At 62.3% G+C, this 21,861-nt stretch overlaps 1 protein-coding gene across 1 annotated transcript in view; it reads left to right on the forward strand.

Annotated features, from left to right (window-relative positions):
* Positions 1 to 19,866, forward strand: part of LOC105063555 (mucin-2-like) — a 33,348-nt gene extending 13,482 nt beyond the window's left edge. The window contains exons 29-47 of the mRNA XM_074371376.1: positions 160 to 11,556; positions 11,783 to 11,997; positions 12,269 to 12,443; positions 12,862 to 13,109; positions 13,641 to 13,824; positions 14,126 to 14,348; positions 15,097 to 15,275; positions 15,587 to 15,656; positions 15,785 to 15,885; positions 15,985 to 16,016; positions 16,733 to 16,910; positions 17,194 to 17,298; positions 17,521 to 17,561; positions 17,798 to 17,920; positions 18,018 to 18,116; positions 18,523 to 18,651; positions 18,837 to 18,876; positions 19,198 to 19,324; positions 19,430 to 19,866. Coding sequence (XP_074227477.1) covers positions 160 to 11,556; positions 11,783 to 11,997; positions 12,269 to 12,443; positions 12,862 to 13,109; positions 13,641 to 13,824; positions 14,126 to 14,348; positions 15,097 to 15,275; positions 15,587 to 15,656; positions 15,785 to 15,885; positions 15,985 to 16,016; positions 16,733 to 16,910; positions 17,194 to 17,298; positions 17,521 to 17,561; positions 17,798 to 17,920; positions 18,018 to 18,116; positions 18,523 to 18,651; positions 18,837 to 18,876; positions 19,198 to 19,324; positions 19,430 to 19,655 — 13,892 coding nt within the window. The 3' untranslated portion in view covers positions 19,656 to 19,866. The remainder of the gene's footprint in view (positions 1 to 159; positions 11,557 to 11,782; positions 11,998 to 12,268; positions 12,444 to 12,861; positions 13,110 to 13,640; positions 13,825 to 14,125; positions 14,349 to 15,096; positions 15,276 to 15,586; positions 15,657 to 15,784; positions 15,886 to 15,984; positions 16,017 to 16,732; positions 16,911 to 17,193; positions 17,299 to 17,520; positions 17,562 to 17,797; positions 17,921 to 18,017; positions 18,117 to 18,522; positions 18,652 to 18,836; positions 18,877 to 19,197; positions 19,325 to 19,429) is intronic.
* The last annotated feature ends 1,995 nt before the right edge of the window (positions 19,867 to 21,861 follow it).

A 21,861-nucleotide genomic window follows, 5' to 3' on the forward strand; every position in this document is an offset into this window, starting at 1 on the left:
GCGTTTAGGTCTACGTTGTAACCTCTCTGAGCCTACGCTGGGTTCGAAACAATGACGGTGACAGCCGGTCGTGGGGGTGTCAGAGTTCCCCAAGTCCGCTGACCTCCTGAAAGGTGTCTCTCCAGGCCTGGATAACCACCCCGCAACTTGCTTTCTCAGGGTTGTGCTGCTGGTCGGACTGGATCAACGGGCATCACCCCAGCGGCAGCAGTGATGATGGAGACTGGGAGACATTCGACCACGTCTGCACGGCCCCACGAGACATCGAGTGCCGGTCGGCCACGGAGCCCCAACTCAGATGGGGGGAGCTGGGCCAGGAGGCACAGTGCAATGTCTCCTTTGGGTTCATTTGCAAGAATGAAGACCAGTTTGGAAAGGGACCTTTTGCAGTCTGCTATGACTACGAGATCCGAGTCTATTGCTGCGAGAAAATGGACTTCTGTGCACCAACCCCGACCACCACCACATCGCCAACGACAAGCCCTACAGTTACTACAGTGGTGCTCAGCCCCGGACCAAGCACCCGAACCCCCACCATTACAACATCCACGCCTGCAACAGAAACAACCAGCACCCTGACCACCACCACGTCTACCCCAAACTCTTCATGTGTGCCTGTCTGCAATTGGACCGGCTGGCTGGATTCTGCTAAACCGAACTTTACCAAAGAAGGTGGAGACGTTGAATCCCTTGAGAATGTTTGTAAAATGGGCTCAGTAGCCAGCATCTCCTGCAGAGCCGCCATGTTTCCCGGCGTTCCCCTGCAACAGCTTGGACAAATTGTGGTGTGCGACACTTCTGTTGGGCTTGTGTGCAAAAACCAAGACCAGAAGCTAGGGGGAGCCACCCCCATGCCTTACTGCCTCAACTATGAGATCAATGTCTACTGCTGTGTTCCTCGCCCTGGCTGCACCACAACACATCCCAGCACCACCTCGGGGACAGGAAGTCCAACACCCACCACCACCTCAACAGAGCCTCCAACTTCGACCTCCACCACCACGGAGACCTCAACCCCCAGCACGACCACCACCACGGAGACCACAACCCCCAGCACGACAACCACCTCGGAGACCACAACCCCCAGCACGATCACCACCACGGAGACCACCACCCCCAGCACCACCACCACCACGGAGACCACAACCCCCAGCACCACCACCACCACGGAGACCACAACCCCCAGCACGACAACCACCTCGGAGACCACAACCCCGAGCACCACCACCACCACGGAGACCAAAACCCCCAGCACCACCACCACCACGGAGACAACAACCCCCAGCACGACAACCACCTCGGAGACCACAACCCCCAGCACGACCACCAGCACGGAGACCACAACCCCTCCATGTGTGCCTGTCTGCAATTGGACCGGCTGGCTGGATTCTGCTAAACCGAACTTCACCAAAGAAGGTGGAGATATTGAAGCTATTGAGAATGTCTGTAAAATGGGCTCAGTAGTCAGCATCTCCTGCAGAGCCGCCATGTTTCCGAGCATTCCCCTGCAAGAGCTTGGACAAAGTGTGGTGTGCGATACTTCTGTAGGGCTTGTGTGCAAAAACCAAGACCAGAAGCCAGGGGGAGCCACCCCCATGCGTTACTGCCTCAACTATGAGATCAATGTCTACTGCTGTGTTCCTCGCCCTGGCTGCACCACAACACATCCCAGCACCACGTCGGGGACAGGAACTCCAACACCCACCACCACCTCAACAGAGCCTCCAACTTCGACCTCCACCACCACGGAGACCTCAACCCCCAGCACGACCACCACCACGGAGACCACAACCCCCAGCACGACAACCACCTCGGAGACCACAACCCCTAGCACGATCACCACCACGGAGACCACAACCCCCAGCACCACCACCACCACGGGGACCACAACCCCCAGCACCACCACCACTACGGAGACAACAACCCCCAGCACGACAACCACCTCGGAGACCACAACCCCCAGCACGACCACCAGCACGGAGACCACAACCCCTCCATGTGTGCCTGTCTGCAATTGGACCGGCTGGCTGGATTCTGCTAAACCGAACTTCACCAAAGAAGGTGGAGATATTGAAGCTATTGAGAATGTCTGTAAAATGGGCTCAGTAGCCAGGATCTCCTGCAGAGCCGCCATGTTTCCCGGCGTTCCCCTGCAACAGCTTGGACAAACTGTGGTGTGCGACACTTCTGTTGGGCTTGTGTGCAAAAACCAAGACCAGAAGCCAGGGGGAGCCACCCCCATGCCTTACTGCCTCAACTATGAGATCAATGTCTACTGCTGTGTTCCTCGCCCTGGCTGCACCACAACACATCCCAGCACCACCTCGGGGACACGAACTCCAACACCCACCACCACCTCAACAGAGCCACCAACTTCGACCTCCACCACAACCGAGACCTCAACCCCCAGCACGACCACCACCACGGAGACCACAACCCCCAGCACCACCACAACCACGGAGACAACAACCCCCAGCACGACAACCACCTCGGAGACCACAACCCCGAGCACCACCACCACCACGGAGACCAAAACCCCCAGCACCACCACCACCACGGAGACAACAACCCCCAGCACGACAACCACCTCGGAGACCACAACCCCCAGCACGACCACCAGCACGGAGACCACAACCCCTCCATGTGTGCCTGTCTGCAATTGGACCGGCTGGCTGGATTCTGCTAAACCGAACTTCACCAAAGAAGGTGGAGATATTGAAGCTATTGAGAATGTCTGTAAAATGGGCTCAGTAGTCAGCATCTCCTGCAGAGCCGCCATGTTTCCGAGCATTCCCCTGCAAGAGCTTGGACAAAGTGTGGTGTGCGATACTTCTGTAGGGCTTGTGTGCAAAAACCAAGACCAGAAGCCAGGGGGAGCCACCCCCATGCGTTACTGCCTCAACTATGAGATCAATGTCTACTGCTGTGTTCCTCGCCCTGGCTGCACCACAACACATCCCAGCACCACATCGGGGACAGGAACTCCAACACCCACCACCACCTCAACAGAGCCTCCAACTTCGACCTCCACCACCACGGAGACCTCAACCCCCAGCACGACCACCACCACGGAGACCACAACCCCCAGCACGACAACCACCTCGGAGACCACAGCCCCTAGCACGATCAGCACCACGGAGACCACAACCCCCAGCACCACCACCACCACGGGGACCACAACCCCCAGCACCACCACCACCACGGAGACAACAACCCCCAGCACGACAACCACCTCGGAGACCACAACCCCCAGCACGACCACCAGCACGGAGACCACAACCCCTCCATGTGTGCCTGTCTGCAATTGGACCGGCTGGTTGGATTCTGCTAAACCGAACTTTACCAAAGAAGGTGGAGACGTTGAATCCGTTGAGAATGTCTGTAAAATGGGCTCAGTAGCCAGCATCTCCTGCAGAGCCGCCATGTTTCCGAGCATTCCCCTGCAAGAGCTTGGACAAAGTGTGGTGTGCGATACTTCTGTAGGGCTTGTGTGCAAAAACCAAGACCAGAAGCCAGGGGGAGCCACCCTCATGCGTTACTGCCTCAACTATGAGATCAATGTCTACTGCTGTGTTCCTCGCCCTGGCTGCACCACAACACATCCCAGCACCACATCGGGGACAGGAACTCCAACACCCACCACCACCTCAACAGAGCCTCCAACTTCGACCTCCACCACCACGGAGACCTCAACCCCCAGCACGACCACCACCACGGAGACCACAACCCCCAGCACGACAACCACCTCGGAGACCACAGCCCCTAGCACGATCAGCACCACGGAGACCACAACCCCCAGCACCACCACCACCACGGGGACCACAACCCCCAGCACCACCACCACCACGGAGACAACAACCCCCAGCACGACAACCACCTCGGAGACCACAACCCCCAGCACGACCACCAGCACGGAGACCACAACCCCTCCATGTGTGCCTGTCTGCAATTGGACCGGCTGGCTGGATTCTGCTAAACCGAACTTCACCAAAGAAGGTGGAGATATTGAATCTATTGACAATGTCTGTAAATTGGGCTCAGTAGCCAGGATCTCCTGCAGAGCCGCCATGTTTCCCGGCGTTCCCCTGCAACAGCTTGGACAAACTGTGGTGTGCGACACTTCTGTTGGGCTTGTGTGCAAAAACCAAGACCAGAAGCCAGGGGGAGCCACCCCCATGCCTTACTGCCTCAACTATGAGATCAATGTCTACTGCTGTGTTCCTCGCCCTGGCTGCACCACAACACATCCCAGCACCACCTCGGGGACAGGAAGTCCAACACCCACCGCCACCTCAACAGAGCCTCCAACTTCGATCTCCACCACCACGGAGACCTCAACCCCCAGCACGACCACCACCACGGAGACCACAACCCCCAGCACGACAACCACCTCGGAGACCACAACCCCCAGCACGATCACCACCACGGAGACCACCACCCCCAGCACCACCTCCACCACGGGGACCACAACCCCCAGCACCACCACCACAACGGAGACAACAACCCCCAGCACGACAACCACCTCGGAGACCACAACCACCAGCACGATCACCACCACGGAGACCATAACCCCTCCATGTGTGCCTGTCTGCAATTGGACCGGCTGGTTGGATTCTGCTAAACCGAACTTTACCAAAGAAGGTGGAGACGTTGAATCCGTTGAGAATGTTTGTAAAATGGGCTCAGTAGCCAGTATCTCCTGCAGAGCCGCCATGTTTCCCGGCGTTCCCCTGCAACAGCTTGGACAAACTGTGGTGTGCGACACTTCTGTTGGGCTTGTGTGCAAAAACCAAGACCAGAAGCCAGGGGGAGCCACCCCCATGCCTTACTGCCTCAACTATGAGATCAATGTCTACTGCTGTGTTCCTCGCCCTGGCTGCACCACAACACATCCCAGCACCACCTCGGGGACACGAACTCCAACACCCACCACCACCTCAACAGAGCCTCCAACTTCGACCTCCACCACCACGGAGACCTCAACCCTCAGCACGACCACCACCACGGAGACCACAACCCCCAGCACCACCACCACCACGGAGACCACAACCCCCAGCACCACCACCACCACGGGGACCTCAACCCCCAGCACAACAACCACCTCGGAGACCACAACCCCCAGCACGATCACCACCACAGAGACCACAACCCCCAGCACCACCACCACCACGGGGACCACAACCCCCAGCACCACCACCACAACGGAGACAACAACCCCCAGCACGACAACCACCTCGGAGACCACAACCCCCAGCACGATCACCACCACGGAGACCATAACCCCTCCATGTGTGCCTGTCTGCAATTGGACCGGCTGGTTGGATTCTGCTAAACCGAACTTTACCAAAGAAGGTGGAGACGTTGAATCCGTTGAGAATGTTTGTAAAATGGGCTCAGTAGCCAGCATCTCCTGCAGAGCCGCCATGTTTCCCGGCGTTCCCCTGCAACAGCTTGGACAAACTGTGGTGTGCGACACTTCTGTTGGGCTTGTGTGCAAAAACCAAGACCAGAAGCCAGGGGGAGCCACCCCCATGCCTTACTGCCTCAACTATGAGATCAATGTCTACTGCTGTGTTCCTCGCCCTGGCTGCACCACAACACATCCCAGCACCACCTCGGGGACACGAACTCCAACACCCACCACCACCTCAACAGAGCCACCAACTTCGACCTCCACCACAACCGAGACCTCAACCCCCAGCACGACCACCACCACGGAGACCACAACCCCCAGCACCACCACAACCACGGAGACAACAACCCCCAGCACGACCACCACCACGGAGACCACAACCCCCAGCACCACCACCACAACGGAGACAACAACCCCCAGCACGACAACCACCTCGGAGACCACAACCCCCAGCACGACCACCAGCACGGAGACCACAACCCCTCCATGTGTGCCTGTCTGCAATTGGACCGGCTGGTTGGATTCTGCTAAACCGAACTTTACCAAAGAAGGTGGAGACGTTGAATCCGTTGAGAATGTCTGTAAAATGGGCTCAGTAGCCAGCATCTCCTGCAGAGCCGCCATGTTTCCGAGCATTCCCCTGCAAGAGCTTGGACAAAGTGTGGTGTGCGATACTTCTGTTGGGCTTGTGTGCAAAAACCAAGACCAGAAGCCAGGGGGAGCCACCCCCATGCGTTACTGCCTCAACTATGAGATCAATGTCTACTGCTGTGTTCCTCGCCCTGGCTGCACCACAACACATCCCAGCACCACATCGGGGACAGGAACTCCAACACCCACCACCACCTCAACAGAGCCTCCAACTTCGACCTCCACCACCACGGAGACCTCAACCCCCAGCACGACCACCACCACGGAGACCACAACCCCCAGCACGACAACCACCTCGGAGACCACAGCCCCTAGCACGATCAGCACCACGGAGACCACAACCCCCAGCACCACCACCACCACGGGGACCACAACCCCCAGCACCACCACCACCACGGAGACAACAACCCCCAGCACGACAACCACCTCGGAGACCACAACCCCCAGCACGACCACCAGCACGGAGACCACAACCCCTCCATGTGTGCCTGTCTGCAATTGGACCGGCTGGCTGGATTCTGCTAAACCGAACTTCACCAAAGAAGGTGGAGATATTGAATCTATTGACAATGTCTGTAAATTGGGCTCAGTAGCCAGGATCTCCTGCAGAGCCGCCATGTTTCCCGGCGTTCCCCTGCAACAGCTTGGACAAACTGTGGTGTGCGACACTTCTGTTGGGCTTGTGTGCAAAAACCAAGACCAGAAGCCAGGGGGAGCCACCCCCATGCCTTACTGCCTCAACTATGAGATCAATGTCTACTGCTGTGTTCCTCGCCCTGGCTGCACCACAACACATCCCAGCACCACCTCGGGGACAGGAAGTCCAACACCCACCGCCACCTCAACAGAGCCTCCAACTTCGATCTCCACCACCACGGAGACCTCAACCCCCAGCACGACCACCACCACGGAGACCACAACCCCCAGCACGACAACCACCTCGGAGACCACAACCCCCAGCACGATCACCACCACGGAGACCACCACCCCCAGCACCACCTCCACCACGGGGACCACAACCCCCAGCACCACCACCACAACGGAGACAACAACCCCCAGCACGACAACCACCTCGGAGACCACAACCCCCAGCACGATCACCACCACGGAGACCATAACCCCTCCATGTGTGCCTGTCTGCAATTGGACCGGCTGGTTGGATTCTGCTAAACCGAACTTTACCAAAGAAGGTGGAGACGTTGAATCCGTTGAGAATGTTTGTAAAATGGGCTCAGTAGCGAGTATCTCCTGCAGAGCCGCCATGTTTCCCGGCGTTCCCCTGCAACAGCTTGGACAAACTGTGGTGTGCGACACTTCTGTTGGGCTTGTGTGCAAAAACCAAGACCAGAAGACAGTGGGAGCCACCCCCATGCGTTACTGCCTCAACTATGAGATCAATGTCTACTGCTGTGTTCCTCGCCCTGGCTGCACCACAACACATCCCAGCACCACCTCAGGGAAAGGAAGTCCAACACCCACCACCACCTCAACAGAGCCTCCAACTTCGACTTCCACCACCACGGAGACCTCAACCCCCAGCACGACCACCACCACGGAGACCACAACCCCCAGCACCACCTCCACGACGGGGACCACAACCCCCAGCACCACCACCACAACGGAGACAACAACCCCCAGCACGACAACCACCTTGGAGACCACAACCCCCAGCACGATCACCACCACGGAGACCATAACCCCTCCATGTGTGCCTGTCTGCAATTGGACCGGCTGGTTGGATTCTGCTAAACCGAACTTCACCAAAGAAGGTGGAGATATTGAAGCTATTGAGAATGTCTGTAAAATGGGCTCAGTAGCCAGGATCTCCTGTAGAGCCGCCATGTTTCCCGGCGTTCCCCTGCAACAGCTTGGACAAACTGTGGTGTGCGACACTTCTGTTGGGCTTGTGTGCAAAAACCAAGACCAGAAGACAGTGGGAGCCACCCCCATGCCTTACTGCCTCAACTATGAGATCAATGTCTACTGCTGTGTTCCTCGCCCTGGCTGCACCACAACACATCCCAGCACCACCTCGGGGACACGAACTCCAACACCCACCACCACCTCAACAGAGCCTCCAACTTCGACCTCCACCACCACGGAGACCTCAACCCCCAGCACGACCACCACCACGGAGACCACAACCCCCAGCACCACCACCACCACGGAGACCACAACCCCCAGCACCACCACCACCACGGGGACCTCAACCCCCAGCACAACAACCACCTCGGAGACCACAACCCCCAGCACGATCACCACCACAGAGACCACAACCCCCAGCACCACCACCACCACGGGGACCACAACCCCCAGCACCACCACCACAACGGAGACAACAACCCCCAGCACGACAACCACCTCGGAGACCACAACCCCCAGCACGATCACCACCACGGAGACCATAACCCCTCCATGTGTGCCTGTCTGCAATTGGACCGGCTGGTTGGATTCTGCTAAACCGAACTTTACCAAAGAAGGTGGAGACGTTGAATCCGTTGAGAATGTTTGTAAAATGGGCTCAGTAGCCAGCATCTCCTGCAGAGCCGCCATGTTTCCCGGCGTTCCCCTGCAACAGCTTGGACAAACTGTGGTGTGCGACACTTCTGTAGGGCTTGTGTGCAAAAACCAAGACCAGAAGCCAGGGGGAGCCACCCCCATGCCTTACTGCCTCAACTATGAGATCAATGTCTACTGCTGTGTTCCTCGCCCTGGCTGCACCACAACACATCCCAGCACCACCTCGGGGAGAGGAAGTCCAACACCAACCGCCACCTCAACAGAGCCTCCAACTTCGACCTCCACCACCACCGAGACCTCAACCCCCAGCACGACCACCACCACGGAGACCACAACCCCCAGCACCACCACCACCACGGAGACAACAACCCCCAGCACCACCACCACCACGGGGACCACAACCCCCAGCACGACCACCACCACGGGGACCACAACCGCCAGCACCACCACCACCACGGGGACCACAACCCCCAGCACCACCACCACCACGGAGACAACAACCCCCAGCACGACAACCACCTCGGAGACCACAACCCCCAGCACGACCACCAGCACGGAGACCACAACCCCTCCATGTGTGCCTGTCTGCAATTGGACCGGCTGGTTGGATTCTGCTAAACCGAACTTTACCAAAGAAGGTGGAGATGTTGAGTCCGTTGAGAATGTCTGTAAAATGGGCTCAGTAGCCAGGATCTCCTGCAGAGCCGCCATGTTTCCCGGCGTTCCCCTGCAACAGCTTGGACAAACTGTGGTGTGCGACACTTCTGTTGGGCTTGTGTGCAAAAACCAAGACCAGAAGACAGTGGGAGCCACCACCATGCCTTACTGCCTCAACTATGAGATCAATGTCTACTGCTGTGTTCCTCGCCCTGGCTGCACCACAACACATCCCAGCACCACCTCGGGGACAGGAAGTGCAACACCCACCACCACCTCAACAGAGCCTCCAACTTCGACCGCCACCACCACCGAGACCTCAACCCCCAGCATGACCACCACCCCGGAGACCAGAACACCCAGCACGGCCACCAGCACGGAGACCACAACCCTCATTACGACTACCACCACGGAGACCAGAACCCCAGCACCATCCATCAGCACCACCTCAACAGGGACTCCTACTCCGACACCCACCACCACCTCCACAGTGACGCCAACCCCAACACTCACCACCTCAACAGAGCCTCCAAGTTCGACCTCCAAGAGCACAGAGACCACAACCCCCAGCACGACCACCACTACAGAGACCACAACCCCCAGCACGATCACCACCACGGAGACCACAACCCCTCCATGTGTGCCTGTCTGCAATTGGACCGGCTGGCTGGATTCTGCTAAACCGAACTTTACCAAAGAAGGTGGAGACGTTGAATCCGTTGAGAATGTCTGTAAAATGGGCTCAGTAGCCAGTATCTCCTGCAGAGCCGCCATGTTTCCCGGCGTTCCCCTGCAACAGCTTGGACAAAGTGTGGTGTGCGACACTTCTGTAGGGCTTGTGTGCAAAAACCAAGACCAGAAGCCAGGGGGAGCCACCCCCATGCCTTACTGCCTCAACTATGAGATCAATGTCTACTGCTGTGTTCCTCGCCCTGGCTGCACCACAACACATCCCAGCACCACCTCGGGGACAGGAAGTCCAACACCAACCGCCACCTCAACAGAGCCTCCAACTTCGACCTCCACCACCACCGAGACCTCAACCCCCAGCACGACCACCACCACGGAGACCACAACCCCCAGCACCACCACCACCACGGAGACAACAACCCCCAGCACCACCACCACCACGGGGACCACAACCCCCAGCACGACCACCACCACGGGGACCACAACCGCCAGCACCACCACCACCACGGGGACCACAACCCCCAGCACCACCACCACCACGGAGACAACAACCCCCAGCACGACAACCACCTCGGAGACCACAACCCCCAGCACGACCACCAGCACGGAGACCACAACTCCAACACCCACAATCAGCACTACCTCAACAGGGACTCGTAGTCCGACACCCACCACCACCTCCACATTGACCCCAACCCCAACACTCACCACCTCAACAGAGCCTCCAACTTCGAAGTCCACCACCACGGAGACCACAACCCCCATGACAACCACCACCACGGAATTCACAACACCTACACCCACCATCAGCACCACCTCCAAAGGGACTGCTACTCTGAAACCCACCACCACCTCCACAGTGACCCCAACCCCAACACTCACCACCACAACAGAGCCTCCAAGTTCGACCTCCACCACCACGGAGACCACAACCCCCAGCACGACCACCAGCACGGAGACCACAACCCCCGGCACGACCACCAGCACGGAGACCACCACCCCCAGCACAAGCACCAGCACGGAGACCACAACCCCCAGCACGACCACCACCACGGAGACCACAACCCCCAGCACGACCACCAGCACGGAGACCACAACCCCCGGCACGACCACCAGCACGGAGACCACAACCCCCGGCACGACCACCAGCACGGAGACCAGAACCCCCGGCACGACCACCACCACGGAGACCACAACCCCCGGCACGACCACCACCACGGCGACCACAACCCCCGGCACGACCACCAACACGGGGACCACAACCCCCAGCACGACCAGCAGCACGGAGACCACAACCCCAACACCCACCAGCAGCACCACCTCCACAGGGACTCCTACTCCGACACCCACCACCACCTCCACAGTGACCCCAACCCCAACACTCACCACCTCAACACAGACTCCAACTTTTACCTCCACCACCACCGAGACGAGAACCCCACGCAGTACCATCACCATGGAGACCACCTCCCCCAGCTCGACCACCACCACAGGGACCTCAACGACCAGCACGACCACCCCTACGCAGACCCCGATTATGTCCTCCCACAGCACCACCATAACCGCCCCAGTTGTCAACACTACAGAGCCATGCTGCGAGTTGAATGGAGAATACCTCATCCCAGGTGTGTCCCCAGGCTTGTCGCCCGATTCCCTGGCTGCACACGTTGTTTTCGCGTCTGTCATGCTCGTGCTCTGGGGAATCGTGCTGGGGAAGAGGCCCCACACGCTGCAGCTTGGCTGTTGGGAAAGTGGGGCGTGGGCTGTCCTCTCGTGGACACCAGGGGACCTCCCTGTGTCCTCTGGTGGCCGCCCTGTGTGGGTGGTGTAGCACTGGTCTCTCCCTTGCAGACGAAGTGAGATACAACGTTACCGAAGGAGGCATGTGCCATTACGCGTACTGCTTGAAGTCTTGCGAACTCGAGTTCTTCAACTTTTCGTGCCCGTCAACACCGTCTACAACGCTCAGCCCACCCACCACCACCACCACGGCCCCATCATCCACAGCATCAAGTGTGTCGACCACCCTGACCCGCGGGTGCCTGGACTTCAACCCTCCCAGAAAGGTCCGTGCGTTCTTCGCAGCTTTCTCCCCAAGCACCGGGCGCGTGCACCCACCACCTGGGCTTGCAAAGCCCCAGGCACTGCCTTTCTGCTGGTCACACAGGGCACCCTGCCCTCTGTGCCCCGCACCCTCTGCAGTCAGGGCACAGGGTCTGCCGGAGCCCTCCCGCGTCCCCACCACGTCCCCCTTGCCGTGGGGAGGTGCTGGCGGCCCTCCTCTGGGGCCGGGCTGCAGACTGGGCCCGGCTGACCCTGTGCCTGGGCGGCCTGCAGGAGAACGAGACCTGGTGGCTGTGTAACTGCACGATGGCCGTCTGCAAGCACGACAGCACCGTGGAGCTGGTGGAGGTGGAGTGCGACCCCCCCCCGATGCCCACCTGCTCCAACGGCCTCACGCCCGTGCGCGTCAAGGACCCGGACGGGTGCTGCTGGCACTGGGAGTGTGACTGTAAGCCCCTCCCCGCCGGCTCCCTTCTGTGTGTGTGTGCTGGGGGGTGGGGTGCAGTCCGCAGGTGGGACAGGCTGGCTCTGATGGCTGAGGGCCGGGCACACGTCTGGAGGGACTTGACTCGCCTCCAGCTTACTCCCCTCCTCAGGCAGGGGTCCGGGAGAGGGAGGGGTTTGCTTGGTGGGGCGCGGCCACCTAGAGGGGCTGCGGCCTGGGGCAGCTGGAGTTGGGAGTGAAGGCAGCCCTGCCCTTCAGAGGGGATGCACTCGTGGGGCACAGATGCCCCACGCACCCCGGGCAGCAGGCTTTGGGGCCTTCCTCAGTTTCCACTTGCTCTTCCCCCTTGTGCCTTGTCCCCTGACTGTGTCCTGTCCCCGCCCCCGGGGCTGGGCGCCGGCCCACCTCGGCCACTCCGCAGGCTACTGCACCGGCTGGGGGGACCCGCACTATGTCACCTTCGACGGGCTGTACTACAGCCACCAGGGTGCGTGCACGTACGTGCTGGTGGAGGAGGCCGTGCCCACCGTGGACGGCTTCGGGGTCTACGTCGACAACTACCACTGCGACCCCCGTGACCGGGTGTCCTGCCCCCGCACGCTCATCGTGCGCCACGAGACGCAGGAGGTGCGGCTCGAGACCGTGCAGATGGCGCCCATGACGGTGCAGGTAGGTGGACGGCGGGATCTGTCGTCCGAATGGGGCGGGCTGGTAGGGCCGGTGTCAGCTCCCTCGCTGGGGGAGGCCTTGCCCCAGGGCTGCGCGGGGGCAGCGCTAGGCGGACATGTCAGCTCTCCTCACAGGCCCTCCGGGGCATTCAGGGACCCCGTGACCCGCTACCCCTGCTCCTGCCAGGCACGCTGGGCACAGGTCTGTCTGGCAGAAGCCCCCTCCCCGAGGACAGGGGCTCTGTGCGCCCCACGTGGAGTTGTCATTTCCCATGGCCTGGGGAGCCCTGCCCCCTGCATGGGGTCCTCCAGGTGTCCGGGGGCTCAGAGGACAGCGCCCTGGCTACCTGGCCCCTGGGACTAGTCAGGACGAGGATCCAGCCCAATGTGGTGGGAAGGAAGAGGGAAGGCGGAGGGGCGCGGGCACAGTGTGAGGGTGGGGGGACCCGGGTGCTTTCCAAAGGCACCGCGCGCTCCGGTCAGACCCACGAGGCTCCCGCTGGCCCTCCCTGACCCGGTGTGTCGGCCACAGGTGCAGGTGAACAGGCAGGCCGTGGCGCTGCCCTACAAGAAGTACGGGCTGCAGGTGTACGAGTCGGGCATCAACCTCGTGGTGGCCATCCCCGAGCTGGGCGCCCTCGTCTCCTACAACGGCCTCGCCTTCTCCATCCGGCTGCCCTACCGCCTGTTCGGGAACAACACAAAGGGCCAGTGTGGTGAGCCCTTGACCTCGGCCCCCGTGCCTTGCGCTGGGGAGGGCGGCTGGGCAGAGGCTGTCTGTGGGCCACGCCAGCCCTGCTGTGGTTCTCTGCTCTGCTCAGGGTCCCCACAGCCATCCTCCCGGGTTTGGGCCCGGCGGGAAGCCAGCAGGAGTGCAGTCTAGCCTGTGCCCTGGGCCCTGGGCAGCTGGGCACCAGGGGACCTGGGCGGGAGGAGGGGCGGGGTCTCAGCGGCTTGCTGGGTCTGCTGGACGGACTGGGCGGGCCCGGGCACACGGGGACCTTCTCCCCCACCCAGGCACGTGCACCAACACCACCGTGGACGACTGCGTGCTGCCCAGCGGGGAGGTCGTCGACAACTGTGAGGTGGCGGCTGACCAGTGGGCGGTGAACGATCCCTCCAAGCCGCAATGTCCCCACACCAGCTTCACCACCCAGCGCCCGGCCACCTCGCCGTCTGCGGGCGGCACTGCCGGGAGCAAGGCCTGCGCGTCTCCTCTCTGCGAGCTCATCAAGGACAGGTGACCCTGACCCCCGGCCGGCTGCCGCCTCAGTCACTCGTGGGCTGCAGGCTCCCCGAGCGCAGCCTCCCCGCTCTGTGACCCCACCTCATGGGCAGAGAGGAGGTGGCAGGCGCCGAGTGTGGGGTTGGGAAGGCAGAAGGTGTCAGGGCACCACGGGCAGGTGCCGGTTCACAGAGGGGCCCAGTACTCCGGCTCCAGGATTCCACGGGGCCAAGTGGCCTTGTTTGACATCCATGTGCCCTTTGCAACCCCACGTACCTCACCTGCCTCCTGGATCGTGCAGGGGCCTCTGAGCTTGCAGCCTGGGGTAGACCAGTTGACGGGGCAGAGCAGCATCGGGTACCTATAAAGGGAGGCAGATGTGGGCTTAGACCGACAAGGGGTGTTCCCAGAGCTGGCCTCATAGAGCGAGCGCCTGGCCCCCGGGGGTGTGCGTCATGGGGCTGGGAGGCCCCCGCAGTGTTGCGGGAGGGGGCATCTTGGCACCCAGCGAACATGGAGATGCGGGGCTTCCATCTCCGGGAGCCAGATTGCCCGAGGCCTCGTCCTCGGGCCACAGTGAGGGCCCCCCTCCCACAGGGCCTGCCCCGGTCCCTCTGTTCCCACCGTCAGTCTGCCTGTGTCTGTCTGGTTGGATGCAACCTGAGCCCGGCTCCAGGAGGGTAGCCTGGGCAGAGGTGGGGGGTAGGGGGAGTGTGGGAGAGGTGGGGCCCCATGCAGACCCTGACAGGCCCCACCCCCACAGCCTGTTCGCACAGTGCCACGCCCTGGTGCCCCCGCAGCACTACTACGACGCCTGCGTGTTCGACAGCTGTTTGGTGCCCGACTCGGGCCTGGAGTGTGCCAGCCTGCAGACCTACGCCGCCCTGTGTGCCCAGGAGGGCATCTGTGTCGACTGGCGGAACCACACCCGCGGGGCCTGCCGTGAGTGCCCGCCTGCCCCGCCCGCCCCGCCCAGGCTGGGGTCCTGCAGGCCAGGGGGCTCTCCGGGCTCTGCCTGAAGCCAGACTGGGGTGGGGCGGCCTGGCACACACAGAGAGCAGCTTTGCTGAGCACATTGGGCTGGGGACGGCGTGGGGGTCTGGGTCGGGCAGCACCGGGCACCTGGCCACCCTCAGCCTGGGTGGGAGGATGGGGTCCTTCCTGGCAGGGGCTGGGCAGGACAGTCACTTGCGGGGCGGACCCAGGCTGTTCCCTCTGACTCGGGCCCCTCGGACGCCTGCCTTCTCCCGCAGCGGTGAAGTGCCCGGCTCATCGGGAGTACCGGGCCTGTGGTCCCGCAGAAGAGCCCACCTGTCAGTCCAGGTGAGGCGCCCGTGGAGGCACCGGGAGGGCAGCCTCTCCCCTCTGGTGGTGCTTCCGGGTGGCCCCGTCTGGGCCTGGGGGTCCGGCCTGCCCCCAGCGCCCATCTCATCGCGCCCTCCCGCCCCCAGCCCTTCCCAGGAGAACAGCACCCAGCTGGTGGAAGGCTGCTTCTGTCCCGAGGGCACGGTGAACTTCGCCCCCGGCTTCGACGTCTGCGTGGACTCGTGCGGTAGGCTGCCCCCCGGTGCCCCCCGCCCCCGCTGAGGCTGAGCCCTGCCCGTGCCGCACCAGGGCTGTGCTCACAGCGGCTGCTGCCTCTCCTTCCTAGGCTGCGTGGGGCCCGACAACGTGCCCAGAGAGGTAAGCCAACCCCTGGGTGCCGGGGCCGCCTTCTGCCACAAAGGCCGAATTTTGGGGTGTAGGAAGGGCTGGACATGAGAGGCGGGGACCCTCAAAGACTGAGTCCTGAGTCGTTTAAGTCCCGGACGGCTGGGCTAGGAGGGGTAGCCACCCCCGCACGCCTCCCCGGTCCACCCAGCCCCGCGTCCACCCCCCGCTCCGCGCCTCCGCCCTCTTGTCCTTTGTTGGTGTGCACACCTGCGGAGGCGGCGTCTTGGCCACTGAAGCGCTGTGCGCGTCCCCTGCACGCGGCTGATTCTTGAGCTCTAGTCTGCTCGAGCCCAGCAGGCACACGTGGTTTCTGCCGGGTGCCAGCTGTGTAGGGGGACGGTGGTGAGCAGGTCAAGGTTGTGGTCTCAGTGACCTGGCCCTGAGGGGAGCCCCTGTCCTGGCCCAGAACCTGCCCTGAGGGCTTGAGGTGGCAGGTGCCTAGGCAGGGAGGCGGTGGGAGGGGGACGGGGAGTTGGGGCGGGGGTGGGGTGGGCGTGCGGGGGGAGGGGGCGCAGGGGTGGGGAGGGGGCGCGGGGAGGGCACAGGCTTCCCGCAGGCAGCTCGGTGGGCTTCCAGGCGTGGGGCCTTCTCTCCCGGGGACCCCAGACCAGCTGCACGGAGGCCGAGGCCCGGGGCCAGGTGGGCCGGCGCCCCCTCCCTCCCCGCTCACCCCTTCCTCCCTGCAGTTTGGGGAGCACTTCCAGTTCGACTGCAAGGACTGCATCTGCCTGGAGGGGGGCAGCGGCATCAGCTGTCAGCCCAGGGCGTGCAGCCAGGACCCCCGCCCCGAGTGCGGGGAGGACGGCACCTACCTGGTCACCGAGGTGGACCCCACCGATCCCTGCTGCAGCATCACCTCCTGCAGTAAGGCACCCCAGGGGCAGGGAGTGGCCTGGGCCACAGGCCGTCCCCTCCTGGGCCCCCAGAGTCCCCGAGCGTGTCCCCGCTACTTGGTTTCACCTCCTGGCTGAGCCAGGAGCCCTGAGTTTGGGGCCCGTTGGAGGCTGGGGCCAAGGGCGCGTCCCCAGGACATTAGGGCTTGAGGAGGCCATGTGCCCAGGGCTGGAGGGGGTCCTGCTGCAGGGCCCGGCTTGGGGGCTCGGCCTGGAGGAATCGTGCTCACTGGCGCGTCTCCGCCGCTCTTCAGAGTGCAACGCCAGCCTGTGCAGGGAGAAGCCCCTGCTGTGCCCGCTGGGGTTTGAAGTGAAGAGAGAGATGGTCCCCGGGAGATGCTGCCCCTTGCACTCGTGTGGTAGGTGTGCTGGGGCCAGGGAGGCCGAGCAGTGGGCGCCGGCTCCCTCCCCGGGGCTGGGCGGTGCTGGGAGTGTGGGTTGGGGGGAGGGGCTCCCACCTGGGGGCTCAGATTCCTCATGGTGGACACAGCCATCCTGCCCCTCGCGTGTCCACCGGCTGTGCGTCCGCCGCCGGGTCAGGACGACAGTCTGACCCTCGCCCCGTTGTTCTTTGTCCCAAGTGCCCAAGGGCGTGTGTGTCGTGGAGAACGCTGAGTACCAGGTGAGCCCTGGCTGGCTGCAGGGCGAGGGCGGGGTGCAGATGGGGCTTGGGAGTGGGGTCTCAGCAGGCTGTCGGGTGGCCGGGGGCCCGGGAGGGGCCTGCTCCGGGGGCTCCGTGGTGTGCCTGCACCAGGGTGCCCAGCCCTCTCCTGGTTAGTGGGGGGCCGACGTCTGTCCGGGAGGAGGGTGAAAGGTGCCACGGCGGCCCCCCTCACCCGCCCTTCCCTGTGCCCGAAGCCCGGTTCTCCAGTCTATTCCTCCAAGTGCCAGAACTGCGTGTGCACCACCAGCAGGGACAGCGCCACGCAGCTCAACACCATCTCCTGCAGCCACGTGCCCTGCAACACCTCCTGCAACCCCGTAAGCACCCCTGTCCCGGCCGAGTGTGCTGCCGCCCACGGTCGGTCCCTCGGAGCACTTCTCTCTTGACGCCAATCGGCCCGTGGGTGTCCTGCAGGGCTTCGAGCTGGTGGACGTCCCCGGGGAGTGCTGCAAGAAGTGTCAGCAGACGCACTGCATCATCGAGCAGCCCAGCGACCAGCACCTCGTTCTGAAGGTGCGCTCGCCTCTCCTGCCCCAGGGCGAGGCTGGCCCTCCTGGCGCCGCCCGGCTGTCCGGTGCCCTGTCTCTCCTCGGGACAGCGGTCCTAGGGCTTTGCCCCCGGCCCAATGGGTTATCCATGGTGACCTTATCTCAAGATCCGGAACTGAGTCATGTCTGCAAGGCACCTTTTCCAAATAAGGTCACCTGTGCAGGTTGTGGGGGTTAGAATGTGGACACGTGGGTGGACTACAGGTGGTGGCTGTCCGTGCGTCCCTCCAGGGCGTCACCTGCCCGGTGGTTCTGGGCCTGTGGGCTGGACCTCCTGTCCCAGAAGCCACACTTGGCAGGGTGGTCGGGGAGCTGCCAGGTGTCGGGGTGGTGCTCCCGCCAGCCTCACCCAGCCTCTCTCTGCCCCACAGCCCGGTGACATGAAGAATGACCCCCTGGACAACTGTACCCTCTTCAGCTGCGTGAAGTTACACAACCAGCTCATCTCGTCCGTCTCCAAGATCACCTGCCCCGACTTTGATCCCAGCACCTGCCTCCCGGTGAGCCGGCCGGTCTCTGCAGGAGCGTGGGGCCTCGATCTTCCCGGAGGGCTGGGTTGCAGCTGCCCTGGGAGGCTCTGCTCTGGGCCCCTTCTGCAGGAGCTGGCCCTCCCCATCCCCGTCGCAAGAAGGGGGTCTCACTGTTGGGGGACCTGGGGGTCTCAACTCATTCCCCTCCCCTCCAGGGCTCCATCAGTCTCATGTCCAATGGCTGCTGTAGGAAGTGTGAGTACAGGCCAGGGGGCGGCGCTCCCGGGTCAGGGGTTGGGCTGGGCAGGGTGCTCCCTGGGCCCCCTTGAGGCACAAGGGGATGGTACTCCGGGGGCTCCGTCCCCTCTGTGACACTCTGGCTGGACGCTGAGTTTGAGGTCATCACCTGGGGCGCCCAGGAAGCCTGAATCCCTTCCCAGGGAGGAACAGGACAGAACCCAGCTTGCTTCAGGGCAGGGAGGTGGGGCGCTTGGGGAGGGGAGAGGAAGTGGCCAGGGAGAGCCCAGGGCTCTGGAAGGTGGAGCCCCCGCCCTGAGCCTCGGCCCCTCCCCGCAGGCATCCCTCGCAATGAGACTGGGGTCCCCTGCTCCATGGTCTCCGTCATCAGGGAGATTTCCCACAACGGCTGCACCAAGTTGGTCAGCATGAACGATTGCTCCGGGTCCTGCGGGACCTTTGCCATGTGAGTCCCGCGTGGCGAGTGGCCCTGAGGGGCCGCGGAGGGGAGGCAGCAGCCGCCCGAGCAGGAGCAGGCAGTGGCCCCTCACTGCGGCCTTCCTTCCCCCAGGTACTCAGCCCAGGCCCAGGCCCTGGACCACAGATGCTCCTGCTGCAAGGAGCAGCGCACCAGCCAGCGGCAGGTGGCGCTGCAGTGCCCGGGCGGTGGCACCCTCAGCCACACCTACACCCACATTGAGAGCTGTGGGTGCCAGGACACCACGTGCGAGCTCCTGTCCCCCCGGGACAGGGCCCGGCGCTCCATCCCCAGGGTGCTGGCCCCAGGGAGGAGGTGAGTGGGGAGGGCCGGAGCCCCGCCCCTCTACCACTCCTCCCCTCCGCCCCTCTGCCCCTCTGCCCCTCCACCCCTCAGCAGTCTTGTGCATCCCCCTCCCGCTGACCCTCTGAGCTTCCTCGCCCCCTAAGCTGACTTTCTCTCTGCGGCTATTTATTTTCCGAGTCTTTGCTCAGTCCTTTGCTTTGCAGAATAAACCTGGTCAGAGATGCCGTGTGGTGGTGCTTCCGTGGGTGCTGAGGGGCTGGGTGGCTGCTTCCTGGGAGGCGAGTGGGGCTCGGTCAGCAGGCTCTGCACACGGCATCTGGGGGACACCATGCACATGTGGCTGGCCTGGCCTTGGGAAACCTCGTGTACAAAATGCCACCACCAGGGACCACCATCTCTGGGTCTCCCCTGGAAGGCTGCCCCCTGCCCTGTCCTGCTCTTGGCACGTGTGAAGCCCTGGCCGGGCCATCAGGATGCAGGCGGCCCCTTCCAGGAAGCCCTGTGAGCCTGAATCTGTTGAAAAGGCCTCTGTGTCCTTTTGCAGCCATTAAGCACGTGTGTGCACACTGTGTACATTTGCACGTGTGGCTGCTGTGGTTGTGTGCACATTTGTGTGTGTGTGTGTGTGGCACACGCCTCACTCCAGAGAGAGCAGTAAAGGTGCTGGTCTGCAGACTTGGGGGCAGGACGCTGGCTCCTGCTGCGAGAAACAAGTGACCACTGAGCAGCAGCCGGCCGAGCCACAGGAGCTGATACGGTGGCATGTGTGTTTGAGAGCTGCTCTGTGAGCTGGCTGAGCCACCAGGACGGGGATTCTGGGGAAGGGACCCTCTGGTCCTTTTACAGCAGAGAGCAAGGGTGGGCCGTGGAGACCCACCAGGCTGAAGCCAAGCCAGGCTTCTCATCTCTGAGCAGGTGGAGGGGAGTGGGAGCACTGAGTCCCTCAGCCAAGCACCCCCCCCTCCCGTCAAGTTACTCAACCTGAGAGCCTCCTGGGAGCTCCAAGGGGCAGTGCCGCTGTAGTCCCCCTCCAGAGCCGGGATTTGCTCTGCTCTCAGGGCGTCTGCCACATTCCCACCTGACTGACGGGGGGCTGTGGACCTGCCCACGGGCCAGAGGGGCTTCCACAGTGTGGACCCAGAACCCCTCCTGTCCATTCATTGCCTCCTTAGGCCCTGCGCTGAGGCCACTGCCCCTGCCCCCTGTAGCCAGCTGACTCCCTCCCCCACCTGGTCCCCCCACCCCGGAAGAGACCAGGTCAGGACCTGCCAGTGAGACAGGAAGGGGGCAGGGCACAGCCATTCAAGGAATGCCACAGCAATTAACACCAAAATGGCGAAAGATTCAACCCCAGCAGGCCTTGAGGCTCAAGATGATGGGAGATTTAAGTTCCAGCAGTACTTGAGCTTCATTATACGCCCATCATAATATATTAACATGCGGAAGAACACGCCCACAGGCGACATGGCAGTCCCGAGGTCAGCCACAAAAGGTCAAGAGTGGGAAATGGCCAACTTCCTTGGAATCCCAGCCCCTTCCCCTAGACTGGTCCTTCTAAGTATTAGCATATGAAGCCACCAAGCCCATAAAAAGCAGCAACATGGCGCCTCGCAGCCGCCCCTGTCTCTCCAGAGCTTGCCTGCACTCTGTCTAAGGAGTGTGTACCTACTTTTAATCTGAGCACCCAACCCCCACACCTCCTGGCCTGTCCCTTGCCTTTCATGGTATCTCTGAATAAATCTACCTTCACTCAACCATGGCTCCTTCTTGAATTCTTTCCTGCGCGAAGCCAAGGGCCCACACTTGGCGGGGCACGTCCCGGGGGCCCAACCGAAGCCTGGGACACAGCCCTTCTCACGCCCCACTTCTCCAACACATCAGTGCCACCCTGAGTCCTGGGCTATGCTCCTGCCCAGCCCCCTCTGCTGACTTTAGGAACTCCTGCGATCCTTGGTCCAGACCTGTGGATGTGGTCAGTTGGCCTGGGCTGGCCTCGGAGTCTCCAAGTCCCCGCCTAGAGCAGAAGGTTTGTTGAGGGGACACGGTGGCTGCCCACCTCTGCTGGGTGGCCAAGTCCAGCTCCTGATGCCTCAGAACCAGCCCTGCAGGGCGGCGGTCAGTGTACCTGCCCGGGCCCTCAGCTGTCCCTTCGTCCCTTCCTGGGCCTTGAAGCGTGAGGGCTGTTCTCTCAGCGTGGGTCCTGTTGCCTTGGCCTAAAT

This window comes from Camelus bactrianus, chromosome 10 (genome assembly GCF_048773025.1).
Source record: "Camelus bactrianus isolate YW-2024 breed Bactrian camel chromosome 10, ASM4877302v1, whole genome shotgun sequence".
Classification (NCBI taxonomy): Eukaryota; Metazoa; Chordata; class Mammalia; order Artiodactyla; family Camelidae; genus Camelus; species Camelus bactrianus.